Source organism: Nannizzia gypsea, genomic scaffold (assembly GCF_000150975.2).
Source record: "Nannizzia gypsea CBS 118893 supercont1.2 genomic scaffold, whole genome shotgun sequence".
In the NCBI taxonomy this organism is placed as follows: domain Eukaryota; kingdom Fungi; phylum Ascomycota; class Eurotiomycetes; order Onygenales; family Arthrodermataceae; genus Nannizzia; species Nannizzia gypsea.
This window is the reverse complement of record NW_003345200.1, coordinates 2,580,206-2,606,107: the sequence shown is the minus strand read 5'-3', so window position 1 is coordinate 2,606,107 and position 25,902 is coordinate 2,580,206. Positions and strand designations below refer to the sequence as shown.

At 49.0% G+C, this 25,902-nt stretch overlaps 10 protein-coding genes across 10 annotated transcripts; 2 read left to right on the top strand and 8 right to left on the bottom strand.

Annotated features, from left to right (window-relative positions):
* Positions 1-595: 595 nt before the first annotated feature.
* MGYG_03002 (superoxide dismutase) lies at positions 596-1,724 on the top strand (the record flags this gene model as incomplete). Its single annotated transcript, XM_003175429.1, has 4 exons — positions 596-652; positions 727-901; positions 977-1,101; positions 1,170-1,724. The coding sequence occupies 4 exons, from the start codon at positions 596-598 to the stop codon at positions 1,722-1,724; spliced, it is 912 nt and encodes a 303-aa protein (XP_003175477.1).
* A 205-nt stretch (positions 1,725-1,929) lies between these two features.
* MGYG_03001 (hypothetical protein) lies at positions 1,930-2,592 on the bottom strand (the record flags this gene model as incomplete). Its single annotated transcript, XM_003175428.1, has 1 exon — positions 1,930-2,592. The coding sequence occupies one exon, from the start codon at positions 2,590-2,592 to the stop codon at positions 1,930-1,932; it is 663 nt and encodes a 220-aa protein (XP_003175476.1).
* A 363-nt stretch (positions 2,593-2,955) lies between these two features.
* Positions 2,956-4,171, bottom strand: MGYG_03000 (hypothetical protein; the record flags this gene model as incomplete). Its single annotated transcript, XM_003175427.1, has 2 exons — positions 2,956-3,445; positions 3,519-4,171. 2 exons carry the CDS (start codon positions 4,169-4,171, stop codon positions 2,956-2,958), a joined length of 1,143 nt encoding a protein of 380 aa, XP_003175475.1.
* A 776-nt stretch (positions 4,172-4,947) lies between these two features.
* Positions 4,948-8,365, bottom strand: MGYG_02999 (ZZ type zinc finger protein; the record flags this gene model as incomplete). Its single annotated transcript, XM_003175426.1, has 6 exons — positions 4,948-6,063; positions 6,129-6,251; positions 6,423-7,405; positions 7,493-7,554; positions 7,631-7,892; positions 7,969-8,365. The coding sequence occupies 6 exons, from the start codon at positions 8,363-8,365 to the stop codon at positions 4,948-4,950; spliced, it is 2,943 nt and encodes a 980-aa protein (XP_003175474.1).
* A 2,541-nt stretch (positions 8,366-10,906) lies between these two features.
* Positions 10,907-13,705, bottom strand: MGYG_02998 (sulfatase domain-containing protein; the record flags this gene model as incomplete). Its single annotated transcript, XM_003175425.1, has 4 exons — positions 10,907-11,489; positions 11,548-11,841; positions 11,906-13,396; positions 13,458-13,705. The coding sequence occupies 4 exons, from the start codon at positions 13,703-13,705 to the stop codon at positions 10,907-10,909; spliced, it is 2,616 nt and encodes an 871-aa protein (XP_003175473.1).
* A 2,110-nt stretch (positions 13,706-15,815) lies between these two features.
* Positions 15,816-16,352, top strand: MGYG_02997 (hypothetical protein; the record flags this gene model as incomplete). Its single annotated transcript, XM_003175424.1, has 1 exon — positions 15,816-16,352. One exon carries the CDS (start codon positions 15,816-15,818, stop codon positions 16,350-16,352), a length of 537 nt encoding a protein of 178 aa, XP_003175472.1.
* Positions 16,353-17,354: 1,002 nt separating this feature from the next.
* MGYG_02996 (argininosuccinate lyase) lies at positions 17,355-19,056 on the bottom strand (the record flags this gene model as incomplete). Its single annotated transcript, XM_003175423.1, has 5 exons — positions 17,355-17,866; positions 17,938-18,310; positions 18,374-18,542; positions 18,615-18,903; positions 19,008-19,056. 5 exons carry the CDS (start codon positions 19,054-19,056, stop codon positions 17,355-17,357), a joined length of 1,392 nt encoding a protein of 463 aa, XP_003175471.1.
* A 487-nt stretch (positions 19,057-19,543) lies between these two features.
* Positions 19,544-21,698, bottom strand: MGYG_02995 (fatty acid transporter; the record flags this gene model as incomplete). Its single annotated transcript, XM_003175422.1, has 3 exons — positions 19,544-20,704; positions 20,780-21,582; positions 21,656-21,698. The coding sequence occupies 3 exons, from the start codon at positions 21,696-21,698 to the stop codon at positions 19,544-19,546; spliced, it is 2,007 nt and encodes a 668-aa protein (XP_003175470.1).
* A 652-nt stretch (positions 21,699-22,350) lies between these two features.
* Positions 22,351-22,827, bottom strand: MGYG_02994 (hypothetical protein; the record flags this gene model as incomplete). Its single annotated transcript, XM_003175421.1, has 1 exon — positions 22,351-22,827. One exon carries the CDS (start codon positions 22,825-22,827, stop codon positions 22,351-22,353), a length of 477 nt encoding a protein of 158 aa, XP_003175469.1.
* A 719-nt stretch (positions 22,828-23,546) lies between these two features.
* MGYG_02993 (hypothetical protein) lies at positions 23,547-24,773 on the bottom strand (the record flags this gene model as incomplete). Its single annotated transcript, XM_003175420.1, has 1 exon — positions 23,547-24,773. The coding sequence occupies one exon, from the start codon at positions 24,771-24,773 to the stop codon at positions 23,547-23,549; it is 1,227 nt and encodes a 408-aa protein (XP_003175468.1).
* Between the last annotated feature and the right edge of the window lie 1,129 nt (positions 24,774-25,902).

Below are 25,902 nucleotides of genomic sequence, written 5' to 3'. Positions count from 1 at the left end.
GCTACAACCCCTAGTGAACTCTCGCCAGAACTGGGCCTATTTAGAATCTTCCTCAAGGATTTATCCATGGTATTTTGATGATGGGCGGCTAGAGGTTGTCTCTTTTCGAGGCCTCCCTCCGTCCCCTGGCGCCGTGAAGAAGTGGACTATGCAAGTATGCCTGCCAGTAGGTCACATTGGCCGGCGCGAAGTTGAAACTTTCTTCGTATGACAAGTGTGAGTCCAGCCCGGGGGGTAGAGCCCAGCAGAAGGCGGGAGCGCATCTCGAGTTCCAGGTCCGCCGGCTCCATCGTCGATGGTTGGCCTGCAGCTGTCTGTCTCGCGCTGTCTGTTGCTATTTTCCTCCCTTGGGCGTCTCGAGTCGTCGCGAAGTTCAGTGCGCCTCACGCTCTGATTGGTCGGAGCTTGTACATGCCGGCGCTAACTTTGGATAAACATTTTTCCGCTTCCCGGCTGCATTTCTTCAAAAAGTTCCCAAAAAGGAAAGAAAGATAGCAAAAAAAGGTCGAAAAGGCAGCGTTTTGGTGTTGATTCGTTCTTTGATACGCCGGCTTAGTTCCAATTGAGAGTGCTTTACGGGGGAGGACAGTTAATCATGATATTCCAACGGTCGATACGGCAGCAGGCCGGTCTGCTGGCCTCTGCATCTCGGGTTTGTCCAGCCGTTTCCTCTGGGTTGCATTGAAAATTGAGCATCTGCTAACCAATGCGAATATTTATATGCAGGGCACCCTACGGCCCCAGGTCCAGAGCAGAGCCTTCCACCGCGTCCCCCAATTAACACACAGCACCCATTTCCAGGAGCATGGCGTACCGGGCGTCCTCTCTCCAGAGGGTTACAACCTTGCCTGGGTACAATATCAATCGTACCTAGTTCAGAAGCTCAACATGCTCACCGGAGGTTAGTCTTTAGCTTATATTCCCAGTCAAATGGAGAACGGGAGGTTTGGACTTGGAAGCTAACCGCGACTTGAAGGTACTGCGGATGAGAATGTTGGCCCAGGAACCCTTTTGATCAAATATGCTCGCCAGGCCAGCATGGCTTCTCTCTTTAACTATGCCTCCATGGCGCACAACAACCACTTCTATTTCAATTGTCTAGTGGGTCACCGTTTCTCTTATACCGCATCCATTTTAAACTTGGATTCTAACGCAGGTACAAATCACAGTCACCTGAAGCCGTCCCAATCCCAGGAAAGCTCGAAGAAGCTATCACAGAATCATGCTCCTCCGTCGAATCCCTCAAAGAAGAATTCATTGCGACCGCCAACGCTATGTTCGGACCCGGATTCGTTTGGCTAGTTAAGATGAAAGATACCGCCCAATTGAAAATCCTAGCAACCTATATTGCCGGCTCCCCATACCCCCAAGCACACTTCCGACGCCAACCAGTAGACATGGCCACTCAAACTACCGGAATAACCGGTGGTGAGAACCTTGAGGCTGTGGGCCGAATTGCGTCCCGAACATACGGTTCCATGGGACCCTTTGCACAACAGAAATATCTCGCTCCTGGCGGCGCCGATATTCACCCGATTCTCTGTGTGAACACTTGGGAACATGTATGGCTACGGGACTGGGGAATTGGTGGCAAGGCTGGATATCTAGAGGCATGGTGGGATAAGATTAACTGGGAAGAAGTTGCTCAGAATTATAAGCAGGCTGGGCCGGAGTCATCGTTTGACACGAGTAGGAAACAGAAGCCGTTCGGATCACGTTATTGATGGGGTTCTTGGGATGTTTTCTGCCATGTATTATACACCTGTATTCTTTTATCTAACTCTAGAAAACGGATATATATCTTTCTATCCCCAGTGGACCCCATGTCCACCTAGCCGCCATGGTATTTAAATGGCTCTATATGCAACAAGATCAAAAGAAACTCCCAAATGCTACCCAAACGAAGAATATGCGCATATAGATTTCATTTCACCTCCTCCCACCTTCAATCATCCGCTTCTCAAACGCCTCAATCATCAACCCTGCCATTTGATTTTCGACCGCTGTCATCATAGCTGCGTGCAAGGGGCTCCGGAATTGAAAGCGAACGGTCAAATCAACCTTAGTCCTTTCATTCCCATTCGAGCCCGTTTTCAACGGCTCCAGCTTCCAAATAGTGTCCAAATGCTCAAATATGCACTCCCCTTTTGAACCGCCGCTCGCCTGCTTGTGTTGTAAGGCAATATCACCGCTTCTAGCTCCCACGAACCACTTGGTCTCATCACACTCAACTTTTGACTCGAATGTTTCGCTAAGCGGCCCGTACCCAATTGTTAGGTATGCGCGCGTGGGGAATCCAGTTTTGGGATCGCGAGCAGTCACTTTTGACTCTGTAAGGAAAGGAAGGAAATCTTTGTAGGCATCTATCGAGGAGATTGTTTGGAAAAGAGGCGATGGGCCGAATGGAAGCGTACGGGTTGCTGAAAGGCTGCGTGGTTCGGGCGCGGAGAATTGCGGTGCGAATGAGGATAGCGATGGGAGGTTGAATTGTCTCTTCTGTGACTGGGATATTATAAAGGGCCTGGTAGAGATGGCCTTGTATTGCGACCTGGTGGCCGTTCTCAACAGCGGTGCCAGAGGAGCCACCCGCATAGCTTCAAGGTTGACACACAACTGCTAACCCAGTTATATTTCTAAAGATGAAAATAACACATTAGCATTAGGCCATCGGCAATTGTATGGGTATGTCGGTGTTACCTGATGATTGTTATGCAATATGTGTCAATGTCAAGAAGTTGAGTGCTCAGGGTTCAAATTTAACTAGTGCCGGCATTTTGCTAGATACGAAGATGCAAACTGCTAGTTAAATAGTCAACCATGCCTACCAAAGCCGACCAACCACCAAACATAGGAAGGAGGATTGAAGCCAACTGTTAAGAAAAAGAAAGCCTTTGTATTGCTATTCATATTTGAAACTAACGTGGATTCTATAGTTAACTAAGCCTAACAAAAGCGTTACCCAATAATTTCCGCGTTCATGCTGACCTTGCCCTCGAAATTATATATAATGACCTTTGAGCTCTCTAGCGTATCTTCAAGAACGATATGATACTCCTCATCGGCATATAGAGGGTGTGTTGCTCTGTACTTGATGCTCTCCGGAACGATCAATTCTGGATTTTTGTCGTCGTCCTTTCTTGTCTCTCTCCAAAAACTGAGCATAGATATCAAGTTCAATGGACCATGGACCACTATATGTTTATGCCCTTCAACATCTTGAGCCCATGGCATCGAATAATGTATTTTGTGTGGATTAAATGTAAGCGCAGAGAACCGGAATAAGGTCACCGGTGACTGCTTCAGGCTGAGTCTGTAGATATTACCCGTTGAAGTTGGAGGAATAGGGGATCCTTGTGAGCCTAATGTGTCACTGGCAAAATGCTTCGGCTTTAGGGGTGCACTCCCTAAGGGCTGAGCTTTGAGAGCTTTGCGAAATACCCAGTTGCTAGAATATCAATCAGCCATAATAGCCAGGTACATACGCGCCTCTATTAAAGACACCACAGCGGATTACGTACCGTTTATCTACTAAAGCAACTCCATTTTCATTCTCAAATACCTTTTCCACACCGACGACAATCATCTCATCTCCGGTTTTCTTGATAATCTTTGGCTCGGCACTCAGAAGCCTTGTTGTCTCGGTCGCTTCTTGGCCAACCCTAAGCAGATTCGGCCGTCCATCACCTTTACTCCGTGGCCATATCATCTCTCCGCCAGCCCACATTCTCCTTGTAAAAGGGGGATCCGGGTTATAAGATATATCTGTCCCATCAGGCCCAAGGTGTTCTTCTAGAAACTGAGGAGTAAAGTAGACCAAATGATAGCCAGGTGGGATTGGAGTTCCTACAATTGGCGCAGATAAACACTGGCTTGCTGCCTGAGAAGGAGGAACAGATAGAGGCGGATACCCCGGGTATAAGTGGTTTTTGTTTAGCGTTAGAGAAAGGAGCTGCAGTTGGTTTGCGTCTAGAACCTGTTTCCGCTTTTGAGGCCCGATGGATTGAAATTTAGCGAGAAATTTGCCTGCTATGTCCGATGCAGAGTCCTCTTGTGCGCCTGTAGAGTACGGCCGAGTGTCGTATTGGGTATCATGTCTAAACGCTTTGAAAACGTGGATAAGACATGGAGTTGCTGAGCCTAGCCGGAGAACGCTCTGTTTGAGACAAAGCATCGCCAATCCAACTTAATTCAATTCAATGAAGTTATACCACCTGTTAGTTGAGGGAAGTAGAAAGTGTATTTCTAGGCCAAACTACAAGATTTGGACTTGATACCTTGTCGTTTGCTTTGTTGTTTATAACTTGAGAACGACGTTGGTTGCTTTCTGGGATTTTGTGTTGATCTTCGGCAACTCGATTCAAGCCTCGGCACCCGCAAGGACGGGACGATCCATAGTTGCTTTAACTCTATGCTTAACTACCTTGTTCTATCATCACCTCCTTAACTACTAACTAGTACTTGACAACTCTTAACTGACGAGAAGAATGAAAGAAAGTCTATGGTATATGGCAACAACATATAAGAATAACCCCTATCCAAGCAAATATCTTGACTGTGGTCAAGATTGGACATCACATCAAGAATCGAAAGACCGTCCAGCGATAAATAAAACAAGCAGAGGACAGCTCCCGGCAGTCCGCTGTTCAGCAAAAGTAAAACAGAAAGAAAGAACAGCAGTATTAAGCGAGAGTGTAAAAGAAGAAAGGTATAAGACAAAAAAGAAATCCAGTTAGTATAATCCATCCGTCAACCCATGATTGTAAAAGCAGTGCATGTGTTTTCTTAACCATCCAACCAATCCCATTCCTCCGATCCATATCTATCATGATCCAGTCATTATCGCATGTAACAAAAGAAATTAGTAATAAAGACAAGCCTGTAGTCGTATTCCTTCATGACTGGTATTAAAGGAAAATGGTTAGTTTCCAAGTTTCTTTTAATCCTTGGTTAGAGGTAGCCAAGTCGTGTGGCCTCTCGCTTTAGGCCTTCGTGGATATTTCTCAGTGTCGGGAATTCTGCTTCCAAATTGCGTAGGACACGTTCACTTCGGTCCTTTTTTGCTAGTAATAGAGTTCCCTCCAGCCGCTGGATTTCATCCTGGAGAAGCTTGTGGGAGTCGTACAGGGAGAGTGAAAGAACTTCTTCAGAGTACTGGCGGAGGCGGATGAGTTGCGTCTCAAGTGCGGGTATATTGTTGGTAGCCGACGAATTAGGATTTGAAGGTAATGTCAATGATGTTGAACGGGGAGTCGAGACTGATGTAGCTGGGGCCCCGCTGAGGAGTGCATTACCTAGGGTGCCGGGATGATGGTGCGGCATTGGCTGTTGTCTAGAGTTGGGGAAAAATCCGAATGAAGGGGCAAACTGATGTAGCTGAGTGTTGTTTGCCTGGTAAGGAAGCTGGCCGTATGCCTGAGGTTGATGATGTGTTTCGGGATGTGTCATCAAAGCCACGGTGTCACTATTGCTATCACTCCTAGAGTCCCTGTCGTACCGAGATGCGTTCCCAATGGCTGTGCTACTCGTGAGTGAGACTGGTTCTTTTTCCCTCGTGCTTGCAAGAGTAGCTAGGGCTGTCATCCCGCCATCATTCGACATCGACTTGCGAGACATAGTAGACGGCGAGGTCATAGTAAAAGGCCCGCTGGAGTAGGAACCACCGCCCTTAAGCGGGGGAAGAGATAGCTGGTCGTCACCGGAGGAAGTTGTCTGTGTAATGTAGTTGATCCCAAGGAGAGTCTTGCCAGGAGGTATATCAGAATAAGGCTTAGGAGTGGTATCACGAGATATAACAGACGTTCTTCGCATCTTGAATCGATCATGAGGTGTGCCATCCGGAACTACCTCAACCGTAGATTCTCTTCTTCCATGAAGGAGAGGTGAGTCGGCCAAATCAGGGGCTGAGAAAGCTGGAAGAGTGATGGAAGAAGCTGTAGCACGGCGAGGTGGTGCGGATAACAAAGATGGCTGGATGGTCGAGGACGATGAGAGGGGCCGTTTATGAGATCTGACGGCGGGTGGCGATGTGAATGCAGGTGATGCAGGAAGGGCTGGCGTATTTCTCTGTGCAAGGATTGCCCTGATCAGCCGCAACTTTCGCGGAGCCTCTCCAGAAGACAATTACTCACCTTTTTCTGGTCAAAAACATTGTCTGTAAACCCCATATTTTTCCCCCGCGGGTCTCCCGGTCGAACTCTGCGTTTCGATGCGGGCTTTTCAGCTTTGACGTAAGGGGAAGCAAAATGGCAGCACTAGGGGGAAGGGTGTATTAGTTTATTATGGTTTGTATGATTTTGATACCAACCAGACCATAGTTAGGCGGTTCTCTGACGAAAATTTGCCCAGCCTGATGCCCCAATAACAAGGCAGGAATGGGGGAGACACAAAACGGAGAAAAAGAAAGGAAAGGGTCTTTCTCTTACTCGACAGTTGCAACTCTCTAAGCATTTTGGACATATCCATAGTCCTGGGTGGCGCATGACATCTGCGGATGCCATGTCAAAGTGACGGTACAGTCCGCGGTAGCAAAAGAAGGCTGAACACTTATCGCAGCGTCTGCCCTTCCATTCTAGATGATCGCTCCTACAAAGGTGGCACAGTTTCACTGCCATGCTCTGTCTGGCTAGCATCAGTTCGTTTACCGCCGTACCTAAGGTTTTGCGCTGATCCGGAATACGGGATCCTTCAGAGGATTTGCTTATGCTGTATCCAAGTATAGATTCTGCCCTTTGTACAACACGCGAGCATACCTCTTGCGGAACTATCTCAGCCCATGAATAGCTTGAAGGGTGTTCGCAGCTGCGACCGCTCAGATAGCACATGAGACAGAGGTCAAAATCCTGACATTGGTTGCAGCGAAGATGGCGGTTCCAGATGGCGGTACCACAAAAATTGCAGGTTGCTATGGCTGTCTCGGGTATAGGGACAAGGGTGACTGCCGTCGCAGGACGACCGTCAATTGTCTCATCCTTTGCCATTTGATTGAAGAGCCTGGTAAGAAGGGGTAGATCTGGAGGAATAGTGGCAGGTTGATCATCGCGAAGCAGAGACAACATGGCACAGGCCAGTGAGAGGTTTGATCGAGCAACATCTGGATGGCACAAACGGTTAAAAGGAGGTTGTACATAGTGCAGCCCAGCATCCAGGGATAGCGGATGTAGGATGTTCCACACCACTTTCGTTGAAACCTTCCCAAGGTTCCAAACTTGGTGTGCTGTTGCGGGAGGAAAGACAACAAGGTCTCCGGGCCATTGTTCACAGACGTAAACGGGGAAATTTGCGTTCTTGAGATCCTCTGGCCCCAGGTTCAGCCAATCGACGTGGGGTGACGCACCGCGAGCGGCCATAAAGTTATCGTATTTTTGTTGGGAGCTGAAATCAGTTCCAAAACAGAGAACCGGCTGATCTAGGTCCGTAATATCAACAAGTGTTAGCTCAAGACTCCGGTGTTACTGTGAGGTTGATATTTGAGCAACGGGGGAGATAACTTTACCGCCATGGTCAACTAGTAAATTCAAAGCTACCGTCGAGGAAAAGCACCGGTGGAAACCAGATCTGTATCTCAATATCATCAGTAGGGAGGCAAAAGACGCAAAAATATATCAAGGTTTGGCGTAAAGAATGTACTAACGAGGAGCCTTGAGAACCAACATAGGCCATCATAACTTCACTGCGGGCGCATGATGGCAACCATTGGAACAGGTCCAGCCTGCCGCCCCATTGAACCTCAGGAGGGAGTAGTCTCTTACACTGCTCCAACCAGGAATCTGGACAACGCAGGTCTCGAGCATAGAGGTTTCTAAACTCCCGACAAGACTGTCGAGACGCATCGGCGAATTTCTTGAGAGTGAAGCTGAGATCTCTGTTTGTGCTGCAGTTCCGAATAGGAATATCTAAAGGAGGAGTCAAGCTAGTTAGCAGAAATACTCATATATATGGTGCTGCAAAGCGAAGGATAAGAGACAATACTTTTTTTCGTGGAATGTTCGATTAAGCCTTCAAGGGAGAACAGCCTTTGATTCCATTCAGGCAGTTTATCAAAATCCTGTATCACGAACGGCTTGCCATCTTGCAATCTTGCTGATAGCCAGCCAGAAAAATGGCCTAGAGCAGCTTGCTCAAACTCCCCAGTATTCTGCCCCGGCACGTCTAGTTGAGATGGCGCACCGTTTTCACCAGGCTTTTCGTCCGCGAAGGCCTCCTGCTTTATGTCGAGTATAGAGTATCGAGGGAATTCAATGAAAGGTTTCCCGTGGGCAAGCAGCTCAGCAGCATTGACCGAGGTAGGGATAGAAGTATTAGAGGTAGACATTCGGGCCAGCGAGCCATTGATATTGTTGGTGCTATTCGTTGGCGGAACGGTCATGGTCTAACGGCGCAAGAAGCCGCATTTGCGGAAGAGAAGAAAGAAACTTGGAAGGTGAAGAGGGGAGAGCCCGGTTAATCAACAGTCCATTAAACGCTGTAGATAGCCTGGCTTTTTAGGTAGTAAATCCAGCTCTACCGATGAACTAGAGAGTCAAATGCCGGGTATATCTCGAGATCGAAGTAACTAGATACACCAGGAACAAAAAATAAAACGGAAAGGAAAAGGATTGCGATCTCGAACCTTGTCAGATTAATTCATATGCTATATACTGAGACAGTCAGTCAATGAGCAGATAGAGGACGAGCGTCATCTTCAGCCTGACTTTCGGGCCGTTTTCCTCTCTATATTTGCTTCCTGAACGAGAGGGGGGTGGTGGGATGTGTGGATGAGATCTAATTGATTTCGTATCGCAGCGGAATGCAAGCTGCCAAAGCCTCTCCCATGGAAAGAATCCAGAGCCAGAGATAGCGCGTATGAGAGAGCATGAAGCCTGCTTTTGCAGCTTGCAGAATGCGATTAGTAACTCGCTTCTCGTCCTTCCTGCTCCATTCAACCTGAACTCCGTACTTTTTTTCGCACCAGAAACACAGGTATAATCAAAAACCCTGTCCCGGGGAAGCAAATTTGCGATACGGCCTGAGGTCCCATTGGACTACGGGAGGAGTCACCCGGCTCCACCTGCCATCATCGTGCAGCTCGCGGCGGCCAGTTGGGCGCTGGTGATGGGAATTATGGGCACATCCATACAGGTTCGATGCCTGTGGTGGCTCACGGCCATCTGCAAGGCTTATTATCTGGTCGAACCAGGGGCTGAAGAAACAGGAAAGTAAAAATAATAGGTCGATGATGAATATGTGGGAGTATATAGACATCAGACAAGGCCGGACAGATAAAGCAAGGGACCACGAGCAGCATGGTCACCGCGAGTAATAAATGACCGGGGGCTTCCCCCCTACTTTCACACATCCCTTCCCAGCGTCAGCTTGAAGGATCTGATGGAGGCCCCTGCCTTCAGCGTGAGGCTCAAGAAACCTTCCAATCTGCTGGAGAACACGAGCGAAGCCATGTATCGAGTAAGTATACATGGCGAATCCGGGTTGAACAGGCTAAGGAAAAAACGAGAGTTACGGAGCACTCCATAGAAGCCATGGTAGAAGAGGGTATTTTCTTTTTGGCACATCAGACGGGGTCCCTGTCGATGGGCTGCTGGGCCATTCTTCAGCCCGCCTAAGCGATCATGCACGACACAGCTCTGATGACGGGCGTTACCTTGCATCTCCGAGGATGCAGACGCAGCCGGGCTTGGTGTACGGATGTAGAATAGTAATCACGGCCGCCAGGGATCTTGTATAAAGGGTCCTCAGCCTGTAGCTATGGTTATCTCCAGTCAGCAGAAGGGCCGCGATGAGAGAGAAAGGGTCCTGAATAAGACGGCGTCGATGATTTGACGTTACCCGCTGCAGCTCTGAGGCGCCCGCGACACGCAGCCCTGAATCATCTCCGGCCGTCCACTCGCTGCTGGACAACGCCAACCTGCTCATCTCTTGTCAGCTGCAGGAGACATGTCTTGTAACTTGTCAGGCTGGCTGGCTGGTCCGGCCCGTGGCTGCAGCGCATCCCGCGCGGCGCAGAGTTGGATGAGTTTCGAGAAAAATTTCAAATCGCTCCGACTGATTAATCGTAAAGTCAGACTTGACTCGGTGACTTTAGGTGAAAATCGCCAGCTGCACGGGAACATGACATGCATCGATGAAACGAAGGACCGTCCGTATTCACAGATCACAGTCTTCAGGGAGGATGAATGGCGGTTAATAACTTGATGATATTTGTTACATTTTGTCATTGATGTGCATGATTTGCTCATGCGCTGGTTAGCTATCTTGTTTTTTTGGTGGTAGCTGCCGTCTAACGTCCTTCTAAGTACCAGATAACACAACAACCAATATTCAAGTACAAGATGCCACCAGAACTCCCGTAGATTGAATTGAAAAAGACGTAAAGGAAAAGAAAAAAGACACCCACAGCTTGCGCACCATAAGCATTTCGACCTGTAAGTAAAAAAAGAGATGATAAAAGCGTAGCAGAAGAGAAATAACGCCCCCGGCCTCTTATAATCAAGGATTCAACGCCGATGCTAAGTTTAGAAAGAAGAAGGAAGAAAAGAAAAGAAAAAGGTAGCAACCATGTCATCAATATGTAGGGATATGCTGAGACAAGGGGACGATCGAGATGATACGTGTATTCCCCTGGATGCACGCAAGTCTCGGAAGAAGCGTCATAGATTAAAACGGTGATAAGATCGAGAAATATTCTCAGCCTCACGGGCATACGGAGGGAATCATTTTTAAAAGTCATTCGTAATCATTCTCGTGAATCTCATCGGAGAGAACGGGCTGTATATTATCCCGTATGGATGGGCGGATAGCCCCCCCCCCCCATGCTCTCCGTCAGGGATTGCCATTGACTCAGGCTGTGGGGGGACAGCCGCTCGAAGATCAAACGCTCATATTCAGTCAGCTCGACGGGCTGACTGGCCAACTAGCTGCTCGAGCCTTTGTTGTAGTTCCAGAGGTGACGCATCTCCGTCGCCCACCAGCTGGCAACCTCATCAGCCTCCTGGAGCCACTGTTTCGCAGCCGCGCCGTGTTTGGATTTCACGGCCGGGAGGAGATAGCTGACTCGCCAGCCAGTAAGAACGTCGAGTTCGTTTGGATCGGTGCTGAGATCGCTGAAGATGTACTGCGACTGGCCGTCAAGCGGGATTATGACTCGCCATGGCGTTGCTGCGGACGATACTGAGATCATCTTCCCGCCTGCATTGATGATCGCAATGTTCCAGGACTGACGGCCTTTGTACTCTGACCTGAAGGGACGGATGAGAGACTGGCCCTGGTAGTCATGGATCAGGTCCTGAGCGATGGACGTGTCATGAACATCGAGAGACTTGGAGTTCACGAGAAGGTCGAGGATTGTAGGAAGGACGCTCATTGAGGTCGCGTTTGCTTCCACGTTGATGCGAGGAAGAAGCGGATGGCGGAAGACGATGGGGACGCGGAAGTTGCTGATGTGGCCGTTCTGATAAGTGCCCTGGACTGGGGAGTCTTCCTCGAATGCTTGCCCACTGTGATATCCCTTGTCAGCTTTTCACCGTTGCACGGCGCTCACGGAAAGGGACTTACTGGTCTCCCAGGACAACAACCAAGGTCTCATTAGCTATACCCTTTTCGTCAAGAATACCCAATATCTGGCCCAGCCAGGCATCATCGTATCGCATGGTGTTTAAATAATTATTCATACGGTCATGGTCTGCTTTCCCCTTCGAACCAGTATACTTCTCACGGTCAAATTCATATGGAAGCTTCCACGGATGATGAGTAGTACTGGTGAAGTGAGAGAGGAAGAGACGCTCGTTTTTTTCTAAAGCCTCGTCAATGGCATCGCTGATGCATGGCTTCACTTCGTCGTCAGGGTACCTAGCGAAGATAAATGTCAGCTTCAACATTCCTGTTTGCTATATAGGACAGGGAAAAGGCTTACCCGAAATAGTTCAGCTCAGGGTGCTTGGGAGGATAGTACTTCGAAGTTGGATCTGTCAAAGTCTCTTTCACGATGAAGTCTGACAGCCCAAGCTGCCTGTTCAACTTGCCCTGTCTATCATAGCTATCTGTCGACGCCTGTATGAACTTGGACCTCCACTTCCGCTTCTTAACATCGGGCACTTTATTGGGCGTGCTATCATTGCCTACTGCTCTCCCCTCGAGGCCGTCCTTGGCCTGGTTAAACAGATTCAATATATGCGGAATGCATGGCTGGTATACTTTTGTAGTCACCTCTTCCAGAAAATCAACAGGCAGCGGGAAGACTCCGCAGTGACTGCCTAGAAAGCTTTTGGCCGATAATGTGCTTCCCGTCACGGCACCCATGATGTTGATGCCTCCCATTCCTGGGGCTGCGGAATCCTTCCATATGCCGTATGGTATCCCAAACGCAGTCTGATTTTCTTTGGTCTTATTCCAGAAGCCCTCGCCAGTAATCTGGTGGGCAACCGGAGTCAACTGGGAAAGTAGCTTGTTCTTTTCCTTTTGATCTTTGTCATCATTGGACTCAAGTATAGCCTTATGCAGAAACGAGCCTTCATGCATAGGGAACAGGTCTTTGCGTGCACTTTCCATGGTGATTAGCAATACATGGGAAATCAGGACTGATTCCTTTCTGAATACCTCTTCCAGGCCTTTGTATACCCCAAGATCTAGGTTAGTGATGCGCATGGGATCTGCAACAGGGTTATAGTAGTACGTAGACGAAACATTCTTATTGCATTCTGTTGAGTTCGATGTGGTATTTGAATGTTCGTTCTTTGATATTGCGGCCCATCGATGGAACCCATCCGGGAGAGTGGCTGGGAGCCACTCTGGACGACGGTTGCGGTAGCTTCTGATCATATCGTTATCTGGCCCTGGTGCCCAGCCTTTGAAGTTGCCGTTCGGCGTCTCCCAGTAGACTGGTGTGGTGAGGTTGGAAAGCGGGAAAGCCTCGATGTGCGAAGAGCATTTGCCTGAATCTGAACTCGAATATGAATGCGAGTGAGGCCTTGAGAACATACGTAGCATGGCTACTGGGATAGTGGTTGACATTAACTCATAAGGCATTGATGGCCGGATTATTTGCAGGATGACCAGCGTCACAAGAGCCACAGATAAGCACACCGGCTTGACTCTGATGCCCGCTTTCTGTGATTGTTCATGCTGATTTCGCACTGTTGGTAGTATCGTCTCCCACTTTGGGCCCACGAGCATCCTCCAAACTCCTGATATCCAATACCCAATCCTATTGTAAAGGAATGGTGTCGAGATCCAGCTCAACAGCAACAGCACAAACCCCGAGACTGATACTTGGAGCAGCCCACTGAGCATTATCCGTATAGCGGCAGGATCTGAGGCAACATTCCTCGCATTATCCCACTGCATCTCGGTTCCAGTGACATAGTAAAAACCCATCTGTGACGAAGCTGCCAGGAAAGTAACCGCCCTAGAGAACAGTTGGTTAGCACGGAACTGAAACGCATACCTACTGAAAATAAAATACATACGAGAGAAAGCTCCCCAGCACTAGACCGATGGTCGGCAAGGCACCACCACTCCCGCCATGGAGTAAAACACGACCGACCAGCGCAACTAGGCCATCCGAAATGAATAGCGTCGGAAGGAAGACGATGAAATGCAATAGCGGAACAGAGCCAGCGAATTGTAGTAAATGGAGGCACTTCGAAGCTATGAGCGAGACAACCAGCAGCGAGAATGCAAGCGCACGCGACGGCCTGAACGGAGGGATATTCATATTCAATTAGTGAGAGAGGATTCAGGCCGCCGGCACATCCTCTGATCCTCTGGAATAAGACAGAAACCGGGATACCATGCGGCGTATATTAAGTTGAAGCGGAAGCAGCAGAAGAAGAATATAGAAGAGGAAGAAAAAAGAAGTGGCCGCAAAAAAGCGGCAAAGTCGGAATTATAAATGGAGGAAGATGAACACCGAAATAAAGAGAGAGAAGTCACCAGATAAAGGGAAGGAGACGAGCAACTGTGGTAGCGTTGACTAAGAGTTGATTATGAAGAACCTCTCGAGCCAAAAAATCTCGAGTTCCGAGAGGCGAGAAGTGGCCTGCCAACAAAAGTGGGAGGATTCTATTAACTTAGGTGTACTATGGAGTCACTTCACTGTTTCTCCACCAGCGTAATCTCAGACAAGGCATATCCTCTCTCCCATTAACCATTCATACGGCATACTCCGGCTGCAGCTGCCAGCCGTCTGGCTGGCCCTTTCTCTGTCAGCGCGCAGCGCTTGTTTTACTCTGTGTTTTATGCAGCTGCTGTCCGCCGTCGGAGGGTCAGGGTGATACGGCGTATGTAATTAACACTTTGTCAGCAAATCACTGATTGATGACGATGACGACGACGCATGAATATCAAAACGGGTTTTGCCCAGCAAGTTTGCGGCGTCGAAGCACGCGTCCCATATCCCAATGCGGTTAGGCTGCTAAATAAGGTCGGCGGCCTTGGCGTCTTTAAATTTCTTATTTTGTTGTCGGCGCAAGGTCGGGGATATATTAATAGCCCACGGCATAACAACATACCTAGGTAACAACTACATCTACGTAGATTCCGATGGCCTGGGGAGGTTCGTGGAGGGCGCGGGCGGGGATAGAGGACAGAGCGGGCAGCGCGAGGTGAGTTCGTTGGGCGCGTTGTCTCAGAGAGCAAGCGAGAGAACTTACGAGTTGGCAGGGAAAAGACAAGGGCCCCTCCCAGCAAGGGCAGTACAGAGTAAACTAAGTAAGCAGCGCCCAGACTGACCAACTATTCGCTATTTATATTTCCCGAGACCAGAGGGTCAGAAGATAAGACCCGGGCGAGGGGGAAGAAAACCAGCTCACGGCCCCATGTTGGCTGGCCAGCCGTGGGCGAAGTCTGCCTGATCCGCAGCGAATGTACGGAGTAGTGCGTCTCAGCGAACCCGCATGAGTTATTGCGTTGGCCACCAAGGGGGATCATCGAAGCCTGCGAGATCATTAGCTTAGTCGGGTGGTGAGCCGATCTCTTGGTTGAAGTAAGGTACGTGACAATGCGCGATGTATTTTACGATAGAGTATAATAGGCGCCCGCCCGTGTGGGAGCTGCGCTGCCAAACTAAAATTAACACTCAAGTATCGCTGTGGGTAGTTCGGCGATGAGACATGTCCACGCGTTCGAGCCCCGTCTCTTTCAGCCCCTGTCAGCTAACCAGCCTTGCCCAGAGAAACTACGTGAGCGCTGTTCGGCTGACATTCCAACGTTGCATTATCGATTCTTATCGAAATATCCTGCCTGTTCTTCCTTTTGTGCGACTCGACTGCATAATCTTAGAGCGTGAACAAATGTCCTGCCACTCCCACACGGTTACTCCGTGTATGTTTAAGGTTGATGTCTGGGTCTGACAAAGACTTGGAGGGGCAGCAGTATCTAAAATACAGGATCATCGCGGTTACCATGGTATGATGATCATGCTATCTTGCTGTTTATATCAACTCCGCAAACTCGTTACCTAACGCCACCACTCCACAGCCGGAGTAGCCCAAAGCACGGAGTCCTCAGTGTACGGAGTTGTCAATTCAAGGGGCCGTCAGATGTACGCCGTGCTGGTAGGTGGTATTCTATACTCAGTCCTTCAGCTACCCCTACTTCTCTTCTTCAGTACAGTAACTACTCGCTCGAAACTCAAAGAAGGAGAAACCTCCTACATTAGGCAAGACGCGCCAGCGCCAAAGTGATGCACGTCATCGAGTATGACTCAAAGGTGACTCGTGCTGATATATAAAGCCACCCTTTCTCACCCACTCCGTTCAAAAACACATCACTGCTCTACGTCTTTCCTACGTACAAGTTAAAGGCTTCTACCTCGAAAGGTCACCATGGATCAAATTCAGCAAATCGCCCAAACGTACAAGGTGGCCGATATACGCTCCAGGAAATCCCTCTGGTATCGGCTACATGTATATATTTACGACCTTCGCAACTTTAAGACCGATAGTGCTGCAATGAATCGACTCGATAGCATCGTGGATATCACCTACCTAGGCAAACCGTATTTCAACGAAAAGGAGGTCGAAATCCTTAAAAATACTGTCTCTAATAGTAGCGGGAGTGAGACGCTTGCTCAGAAAACTGAATATACCCTAGATGAACGATTAAATCGCCGTATTAAAAAGCGTGTGGAGAGTAGCGACTTTAGGGTCTGCGCCGCTCATGATCTAGCACCTATATTCGAAACTGTTTTTGATATCCACCCGAAGAAGCTGGCTAAGAGCTCTGTGCTTCTATCGTTGATTAGTTCAAGAGGGCTAAGGCTTCAAGATGCGGATGATATTTCATGTATTCTGGGGCAAACTAAGCTACAAGCTCTTGCAGCGAAACATGGAACAGGCAGCAAGAAGAAGAGGGGCAGGTAGTTACTCTTGCTGCATGCTTTTAAGCATTCTACCTTTCAGGGATCTTCTCGGAAAGTCTTTTCTGAATTCCTTTGGAGAGGCTGAACATTGCCAAAGTTTGCTTAATTCGCCTATCTATAAGCGGAATTTCCTTTCATGCCGGGACTTCAGGTCGTTAAACGATTGCAGCCTGAACTTGCAAGGTGAAACTATCCTGCGATTGGCTTCTTGCTAAGGCACATTTGGAGGGACCTTTTCGAGTACCTTGGAGGTAGATTTGTACTAGTTTCTCTCACCAGAGATATACTGTATGGAGGATATCATCCAGACCGTATGGACGTCGCTTTGGTCGTCCGAGGCCATCGCCTACCACTCACGAAGAGCTGTCTCAGAAGGACATTAAGCTCCTTAAGTTTAGTCTGGTTAATGGAGAATACTAGGTAATAACCTCCTCGCTCTCGCTACTTCTTCGTTTTTCACGGTCCCTACAGCCCGGGTAAGGGCCCCCAGTATTGAAGCTCCGTTAAACGGACCTTTTATCCGATCTATCTCCACCTATTCCCCATGCATAGCTCATCTCCTAATTGACCCTAGCGATTATCCATAGTATATAGAACAGCGTAAAGGTTTAAAAACATGGTAACCAGGGCCCAAATCAAACAGGATTCCGGGCTCATTACTAAGGGTCCAAACCCCTGCCTACGTACAGGCATGCCTAATGAAACCAATTGGCCCCGATTATGGAAGAGATACGATATCATGCATGAACAAGGCCAGATTATATGTATGCATATTCAACATGTGCCTTGTTGCACAGAGTACAGCTGCTAGGATCGTTTCAACTTGACATATTTGAATGATGAGCAAGGAAACGCTCTTAATGAATTAATGACTAACTAGCTATATTTCAAAGTTATGTCAGGTTTATTTTTTGTCTCCTTTTTGCTTCTCTACCTTTTCGCAAGGGTGTGGTCCTTCATTACTCCGTAACATCTTATCCCGAACACATCTCCAGTCAAAAGTCTACAAGGACTTTCTGAGGGTCTCGATCTGCTTCAGGACAGCCGATCGACTGGTTCCGCCAATAGCTGACTTCAACTCAACAGACTTCTCGTAGTTGAACACCTCTAGGACATCATCACCCAGTCGCTCATCAACACTCTTGAACTGGGCAAGGGTCAACTTGTCCATGGGGATATTCTCCTTCTCTGCCAGTGCAACAACACGGCCGGAGATGTGGTGCGTTTCTCGGAATGGAACTCCCTTGCGAACCAAGTATTCAGCAAGATCAGTGGCAAGCATGTCGGGGCTAAGAGCAGCAAGCATCTTCTCGGGGAACACAGTAAGGGTTGCGAGGACACGGGTAGCAATCAAGATGCTGTCCTTGATGGTCTTCATGCTTTCGATCATTGGCTGAACACTCTCCTGTAGATCCTTGTTGTAAGTAGATGGGATGCCCTTGATAGTCATTGTTAGGCCAGCCATGCTACCGAATAGTCGTGCCGACTTGCCGCGAAGGAGTTCGAGAGAATCACCTGTACACCGTTAGGTTAGTAGACGCGTTATATATCAACCAGCAATGCAAATGGCAAGAACAAGTGCTTACAGTTCTTCTTTTGTGGCATCAGCGAGCTTCCGGTGGTGTATGCATCAGATAGCCTAACGAAACCAAACTCGGTGGTGCTATAGATGATCAAATCTTCACTCCAGCGAGACAAGTGTAGCATCAGAGTCGAGGCCCACTGTAGAGCTTCGAGGATGAAATCTCGATCTCCGACACCGGCCATGCTGTTCAAAATCAGTCCCTCGAAACCAAGCTCCTCAGCCATGGCGACTCGGTCGATTCCGAAGGCGTTTCCGGCAAGAGCACCGCATCCGAGAGGGCACTTATTGACGTGCTTTATCACCTCACGGAGACGTTCGAGGTCACCTAGGAAGGCAGAGCCGTAGCTAAGCATCCAATGGCTCCATCGTACAGGCTACATGAGAAGTATTAGAACTGAACAAGTAGATGTATATGCAAGTGCATGAATGCACCATACCTGTCCACGCTGAAGATGGGTATATCCAGGCATCAAATAGTCGATGTCCAAAGCAGCTCGATCCGTCAAGATGGTGAGCAGTTCAACAAGGAACTTCTCAGCTTCTCGAAGCTCGTCTCGAAGCCACATTCGCAAATCAGTGGCAACCTGATCATTTCGGCTTCGACCACTGCAAAGCTGCACATTAGCTCTCTTTCCCCTTTTATCTATCCTAAGGACGTACGTAGTATGGAACACCTACGTATGAAGCTTGCCCGCAATGTCCTTCCCGATAATCTCACCCAACCGACGCTCGTTGGCAGTGTGAATATCCTCGTCTATGCCATGCTGAATAACGAATTTATCATCCTTCCACTCCTGGAGGACCTGGTTCAATCCCTTTTCAATGGCAGCGAACTCCTCCTGTGTGAGAATGCCGGTTCCAACGTTGGCGCGGGCAAAGGCGATAGAGCCTCTGATGTCCTGGGCATAAAAGGCTTTGTCGAAGTTGATTGATTCGTTATAGGTGACCATCAACGGGTCGAGCTCGCCTGTTAACACTCAGGTTGTCAGCATCACCGCCTGTAATATATACTATAGAAGATCATTCCGGGGTAAGGGACGCCCAAGGTGGGCTGCTCTACCGTTAACTCACCGGAGAATCTCCCACCCCAGAGCTTGGTTGCTTTCTGTGCTGATGCCATGGCTTGTGTTCTTTCTTCCTTCTCGCGGTGTATGAGTGTCAATTGATAGCTGGATGGATGTTTCCCGAGCCCGCGCAGCCTGGCTCTTATATCTGTTCTGTTGCTGGTCGTGCCTGAACTTGTCGACTGGATGGCGGGACGCCCTTCTGATGACTTGGCTCCACCCCGCCGGCGATAAACTAGGGTCGTTTTTCTTATTGGGCGCTTTTCTTCTTCCGCAGAGATCGAGGAGTAACTTAGGTAATGACGAGACTTGGGCTTCTTGATACAGTTATCTTTGCTACTTGAACCGTGGACAGTTGGGCCACGCGAGGTTGGGATGGCAAGTTAAGGGCGTAGACGCAGAGCGGATGTTGAAGCAAAGGCGTATACTCTCGTTCAGTAACTAATTAAACATAACATCTAACATCTACATACGACAGCTACCCAGTACATATGTACATATACTCGGCATCGCACTTGACTCCCTATCCGCCGAGCTGGGCGATCACAGCTTGACCTGGCCGGCGTTGAGCTTCTCCCAGTCCTTCTTCTCAAATGGCACATACGTTTTCCCTCTGAGCCAGTAAAGCCGGTCCTTGCTGTTCTTGCTCTCGAGGACGTTGGGATCAACGCCCTCTGTACGCAGCGAGGTCTTCTGCTGCTTATTGTTGCCCGTCATCTCCAGCGCGCGAGTGATGCGGAGGAACAGCGGAGCAGCGTACTTGGGAAGGTTCTTGGTGACATGCTCGCCCAGGGAGGACAGGAAGGCCGCTGACGGCTCCAGCTTTTCGGCATTAGGGTCGACTCCGTTAATGATCAGGGCGGCACAGCCAGCACGGCCTTCATGGTGAGGCAACAGCACGCCGTAGACGTTCGTCTCGTGGACCTCAGGGTGCGATCCAAGGACTTCGGCAACCTCGTTGGTCGAGACGTTCTCTCCTCGCCATCTGAAGGTGTCGCCGATGCGGTCGGAGAAGTACCATCGCCCCTCGGGGTCATAACGGATGACGTCGCCGGTGCGGAACCAGGCGTCGCCTTTCTTCAGGACATCTCGAAGGACCTTGGTATCACTGGCATTGGCGTTGTTGAAGTAGCCCTGGAACTTCTCCTTGATATTTGCCGCATCCAGAACATAGAGCAGCTCGCCTGGCTCGCCTCGGGGCACCCGCTTGCACAGTCCGGTCTTTGGGTCTCGCCATGGCAGTTCCGTGTCATGGTCGAGCTTGACGATGGCGGTAGTGTTGCCGAGAATCAGGTCGGCAATTGAGCCAGAGCGTCCGATAGATCCAGCAGTGAAGCTGTTGGACGAAAGATTCCACAGTCCGGAGGTCGACTCGGTAGCTGAGTAGAGTTCGCCTATCGTTGGGATTCCGAATCGCTCCTTGACCCGGCCCCAGATATCTGGTCGTAGCCCGTTGCCATACGCTAGTCGGACGCTGTGTCTCTTGTCGAGATCTTCGCCTGTTTCGGGGTCCTTTTTGGACGGGCTGGCAAGGAGGTAGCGCATAGTCTCTCCAACATACTGCACAACGGTAGCGTTGCTGTTACGTACATCATCCCAGAAATGAGATGCAGAGAACTTGTGGCCAATGCAAAAAGTTGTTCCACTAGCCAAACAGGCGAAAAAGCCTAGGACTGCAGCCGTTGAGTGATAGAGTGGCATACACTAGTTCGATCGATATTGTTAAAATTTTGATATAGCCAGCCACCAGCATAGAAGAGAGAGAATGCTTTAACATACCGTGTATATACGATCAGATTTCGAGAACCCCAGCCACTTAGAAACGAACGTTCCTGCCAGGAGAAGCTTGCCCCAGGGAAGGATAGCTGCCTTGGGCAAACCCGTGGTGCCACTTGTATAGATGAGAATGCCAGCATCGGACCGAGCTTGGTTCTGTCGGTCTGTGTCTGGAGCCCTCCAGGGTTCTCTCTGCAAGATCTTGGCCTGCAAGCTCTCATCATGGAATATCACCTCCACGGCGCCTCCCTTCTCCCTGAAGTCTGGAGCTCCTAGCTTCTCAACAATTTCTGGCGGGACAGCGTGCCTAACCTCACTGTCTACCAAAAGCAAACTTGCAGTGGACACCTTGACGCAATGAAGCAACGGAGCAGCTGTCAGATTATAGTTGATGAACGCCGGAAGTGCACCAATGCTCCATAGTCCCATCCAGACAAACACGAAGCTAGCCGAGTTCAAGAAATCCATGGCAACGACTTCTCCTGCCTTGACATTGTGAACATTCTTGAGCCAGTTTCCGTATCGAAGCGCGGTGTCGTAGGTCTGTCTGTACGTCCATTCTTTGCCCTGGTACACGATAAAGACCTCCTTTGCCTTCTTGGGGTCCAAGGCAAATTCCTCCAGCAAATAGAAGTGATTCCACTTGTTGCTCCGGTCCTTGAGGGCCCCTCGTATGAGTGATCGCACATATATGGATATCAGTCCCAAGTCATGGGATATGCCTAGCTTTGCGTTCAGGTAGGCGAAAGCAGCAGCAGCAGCTGGACCAGCAACAGATAGTGGTAGGTCCGGTAAGTCTGGCAATCCTACTCTCAGGACCGCAAAATAAGTTAGCTGGCTGCAGCTGATGGAAAGGAAGACACCGCAATTTTTCCCTACCTGCTATAGAGGCCATGTTGCTTATCTGCTCGACGAGGCTCATGGCTTCAAGACGATGCGAAAGGATTCTCTATAACTATGTAGTCCGGTAGCTAGCTAGCTAGGCGCGAGACGCGGTGGCGAGAGCGCAGAGTAGATTTTAACAGACGCCTCTGGCTAGCCTTCGTCCTGTGCCCGATTTCGATACTTCCAGCGGTCGTCGATGAGCGATCTCCGGGCAGAAGAGGACATAATGTAACGATAAGAGAGGACTGGGGGGGATGGGGCCCATCGTGTATGTATTTAAGAGTATGGGGAAAGGGAAAGGGGGAGAGCGAGAGCGAGACGAAGAGGGCGGTAGCGCGTGAAGCGAGGGACCTCGGCAAGTCAGAAGAAGGCGCAGATCAAAATCGGCCTAAAAGGGGGTCAAGGAGGAAGAAGAAACAGCGGCGGAGGAATAAGAAGCAGGGCCTGACATGCTGCTGCTGGCCTTCGCTCTCGGCTTCATCAGAAGTAAGAGACGGTTCTCCAGACCTGGGGAAGCGCATGTGATGGATGATGGTTGGGGATGGGGATTTTAAATATACGAACGCCCAGCATGCAGCACAGGACGAAAGCCGAACGTGTAGTTATTTCATGTCTTGTTAATAGCTAGTTACTGATGCTACGGAGACTGCTTGCACTGCGATAAAAGAGCTTGGATTGCTACTGCCACCTCATGAAACATTTAATAGTGTCTGCATACGCGATGTCCAGATAGCCAGGCGAGGTGCACATACATAGGCCAGCCACTGGCCTGAAGAGCGGCCCTGGACAGCACTTTTGTCAAGGCGTTGGCCTAGCGAGTCGTCATAGCTGATAGTCCTACATGCCATTGCTATTGTTTGACGTATCAGAGTATCAAAGTACCAGACACGCAGACGCTTCAGAGTAAACCCGTCTCTGATATCAAGGCGCGACTCATCACCATATCCTCCATTACTTTCCATAGAGACACTGGCCGTTTGGAATATGCCAGAATCGACCTTATCCGGGCGTCGTCCCGGTAGAACCCACAACCGGTTCACAGTGGATAACTTTGGCAATCTCCAAATTCCCGTTTCTTCCCCAGCGGGAAAGAGGAAAGGAGTCAACCGACTGTACAGATGTAGCTGTTCCGGAACACTGACGTTTGTACCGTCTATCGCTAACATCTTAAAGGCATTGTATTGCCCTCTCAAATATTCAATATCCCATTCTCCTGTTAGGTCTCTTGATATCACGGATATAACATCACGCCCTAGTTTATCGGCTGGTCCTCAGATAATCATATGGAGAAGACACACATATAGTATATATATTATATATATATATATATATGTGTGTGTGTGTGTGTGTTGATACCTGATATGAGAATGAAGAGCGAAGCCCATAACACAGACCCGCCTCAACCTCGATGAGTAACGAACCCTTCTGGGCCGTGGATTGTCGATGAGCCACTGCTATATTTCCCATAGTCTGAGGAACGGCTTGGTCGTAGTAGGCATTTTCCTGTTGATATCATGCAGGCGGCAGAACTCTCAGTTTAGACCTTCGAAGGCTCGGACAAAGCCATAGCCATAGAAACAGCATACCATATACAGGGTAATATGTAGGGTATATTGCGCAGTTTTATGAGCGGTCTTACCTTACTGACGCCGACCTCGAGAGAGTCCTATATACCACTGTATAAACCAAACTTGTTTTGATATCTACCTGTGTCTTTCTCATAGTAACCTCCCTACTGAGAGAGTCTTGATATGGAAGAGACAAGGCTAGGTAGTTATCAGCTGGATCAGTTAAGCGAAATATGACTGGCTAAGCTTGCAAGCAGGCAGCCTCTTGATAAAATTCGCGTCGACGCGGAGGAGTTCACCAAGCTTGAAACGAATTCTTAAGGGAAACTAAGACTCTCCCCATCCTCATCATTCTCGAAACGTATCTTCAGGTTCGGAAACTGTGCCTGCAGTGTTCTAGCTATCATCTCAAACTCCGGGCCAATAAATATACAAAGCATTTCCACGGATTGGATTGATTTAGGCAAACACTTCAGTAATGCAGCTGTAGTAGCTTCATAGTCTGTGAAGAGCTGTAGACCTAGCACCAGGGATTCCAGAGCGTGCATATGCTCAACGATTTTGACATACTCTTGGTCATTCACGTACCGGTTTGACTGTCGAAAATCAAGAGACAGGTGCGTAACTGTATCTCTCCGAAGAGGCAGAAGGTCAGCTATCTCGCGAGGCCTCGGCTCTGGGCCCTCTGCCCAGGACTCCTTAGCACACTCGTATGTAAATTTCTGCAGGCGTGGAAATCTTTCAATGAGAGTTCTGAAGCTCGCGTAGCTTAAGCAGCTCTCGGTCAATACAGCTTCAGTCACGTTGTTATAAGGTATATTCGGAGGAAGACAGTCGATTATGTGTGCATGAAACCTTTTCAGTGCCGGGGCTGCTGCGAATATTATATTCAGAATAGAATTATCTTGAAGCTTGGGCTGTTCATATGAGTGTGTACAATGTGAATGTATATAATAGAACTCCGTAAGACATGGAAGTTCCGGCAGAGTGAACGATTTCGGAAAATAACAATGGCTCGGGTTGATTATAAGTCGCTGGATATTTGTCGTTTGAGCAATTGCCACGACTGCCAGCGCCCCCGAAATATCAAAGGAGTCCCAAAGGGGATAGTGCTCTAAGACGAGCTGTATCTGCTCTAGTGGTATGGTGGGCGTGTCCCTGTAGTACACTGCTAGGTACTTGTCAAGCATTGTAGTATCTTCTTCACAGATGTCCCACTTGAAGTCGTTACGCCGCTTCAGCCACAGGTTTCCAGTAGATAAATCTTGTACCGCGCCAGCAAGATGTGGCTGCTTGATGAGAGTACGTGTAAGCTCGGCAATATTGCCGTCATCTAGTGGTATGCGGCGGAATAACTGGGGCTGCGCGAGATGCTGCAGAGTCTTGCAGGTTCTTGATAAGGAGGCGAGGGCAGCATAAGACTCCCAGTCAGCCTCATCAAATGTATCATATTGTAGCGATCTTCTGCAAAGCCTCCAAGGGTCTAGCTGGCGGATGATGGCGAGAAGGATTTCCGCTGGAAAGGCGGTTAGAAGAGAAGTCATCGCGGAGATGCGCTGGTTGTGCTGCCATTAAGAAGACCCTCCAGCATGGGAGGAGGCGACTCCTCCCAGATAGCCACCTAGTTATACAGTTATTCAATTCCATATCCACATGGTAGCGGATGATTGTTATTCTATAACTATTTCTTCCAACAAGCGGACCTTGGAAGGGTGCGCAAATGGAAACCTGAAAATTGGGCACGGGAAGAAGAAGTAGAGACTGCCTTGGGTGCTGTCAACATAACGCCAACTACTATATTGAAGCTGCTATAGACAACATTTGCACGCCCGCGCGCAATGTCATGTTACGTGATAGATAATACGGGCGCGCCTGTAATGCGGAATACACGATGTAACCCAAAAGGACATGATACGAGCCAGGCAGCGACTTGCAGACACTCCTTGGCCATGGCATTAACGGATTTCTCATAGCACCTCCGTCCAAGCATCTCGAATAACAACCAAAGCAAAGAACAGCCATGTTGATATGATCGACACCCCTTGGCCGCTCGCTTAAACAGAACCCGGACTCGAGCTGAGTTCTTAGTACATAAGCGACATGAAGAGCTCCGAGCAGCACTTGGCATCATGGGCAGCCGTGCAGCCGATGTCTGGGAGAATTAGTTACGGGGCAGTTAGATTCACTTGCTGTGCATGGCTCCGACGGCTGAGTTTCACGATGCCGGGCATAACTATATGTATGTACCTGGATATAACCAGGGCCATCCCTGCATATTTTCCGGCACCGTTAATTCTTTGTTTGAATGACTTGAATGACGGGCCAGATCGGTTGAGACTGTCTCCGGGGAAATGAGCAGTGTGAAAGAAAAGAAAGTGCGGAGTAAAATAGCTGGTGTCGAGGTGATGAATCGTGTTTAGGTGACGCGTCTAGAACAATGGGGGATAATTTCGTTTGTGGATAGGATGAAACACACCGGAACAGCGAGAGATGGATCCCTGATGCTCGCTGAGACGCGACTCGATGGGGCCTGTCTATCATACTCACCTTCTAACCTCCCCATAGCCGATCAGTGAATATGACCCATCGATATAGTTAATATAGGTTGTCTTTTTAAAAGAAATGGATGAAACAGAAGAAAAAAAGGGATGAAATGAGGTTTAGCTAAAGTGA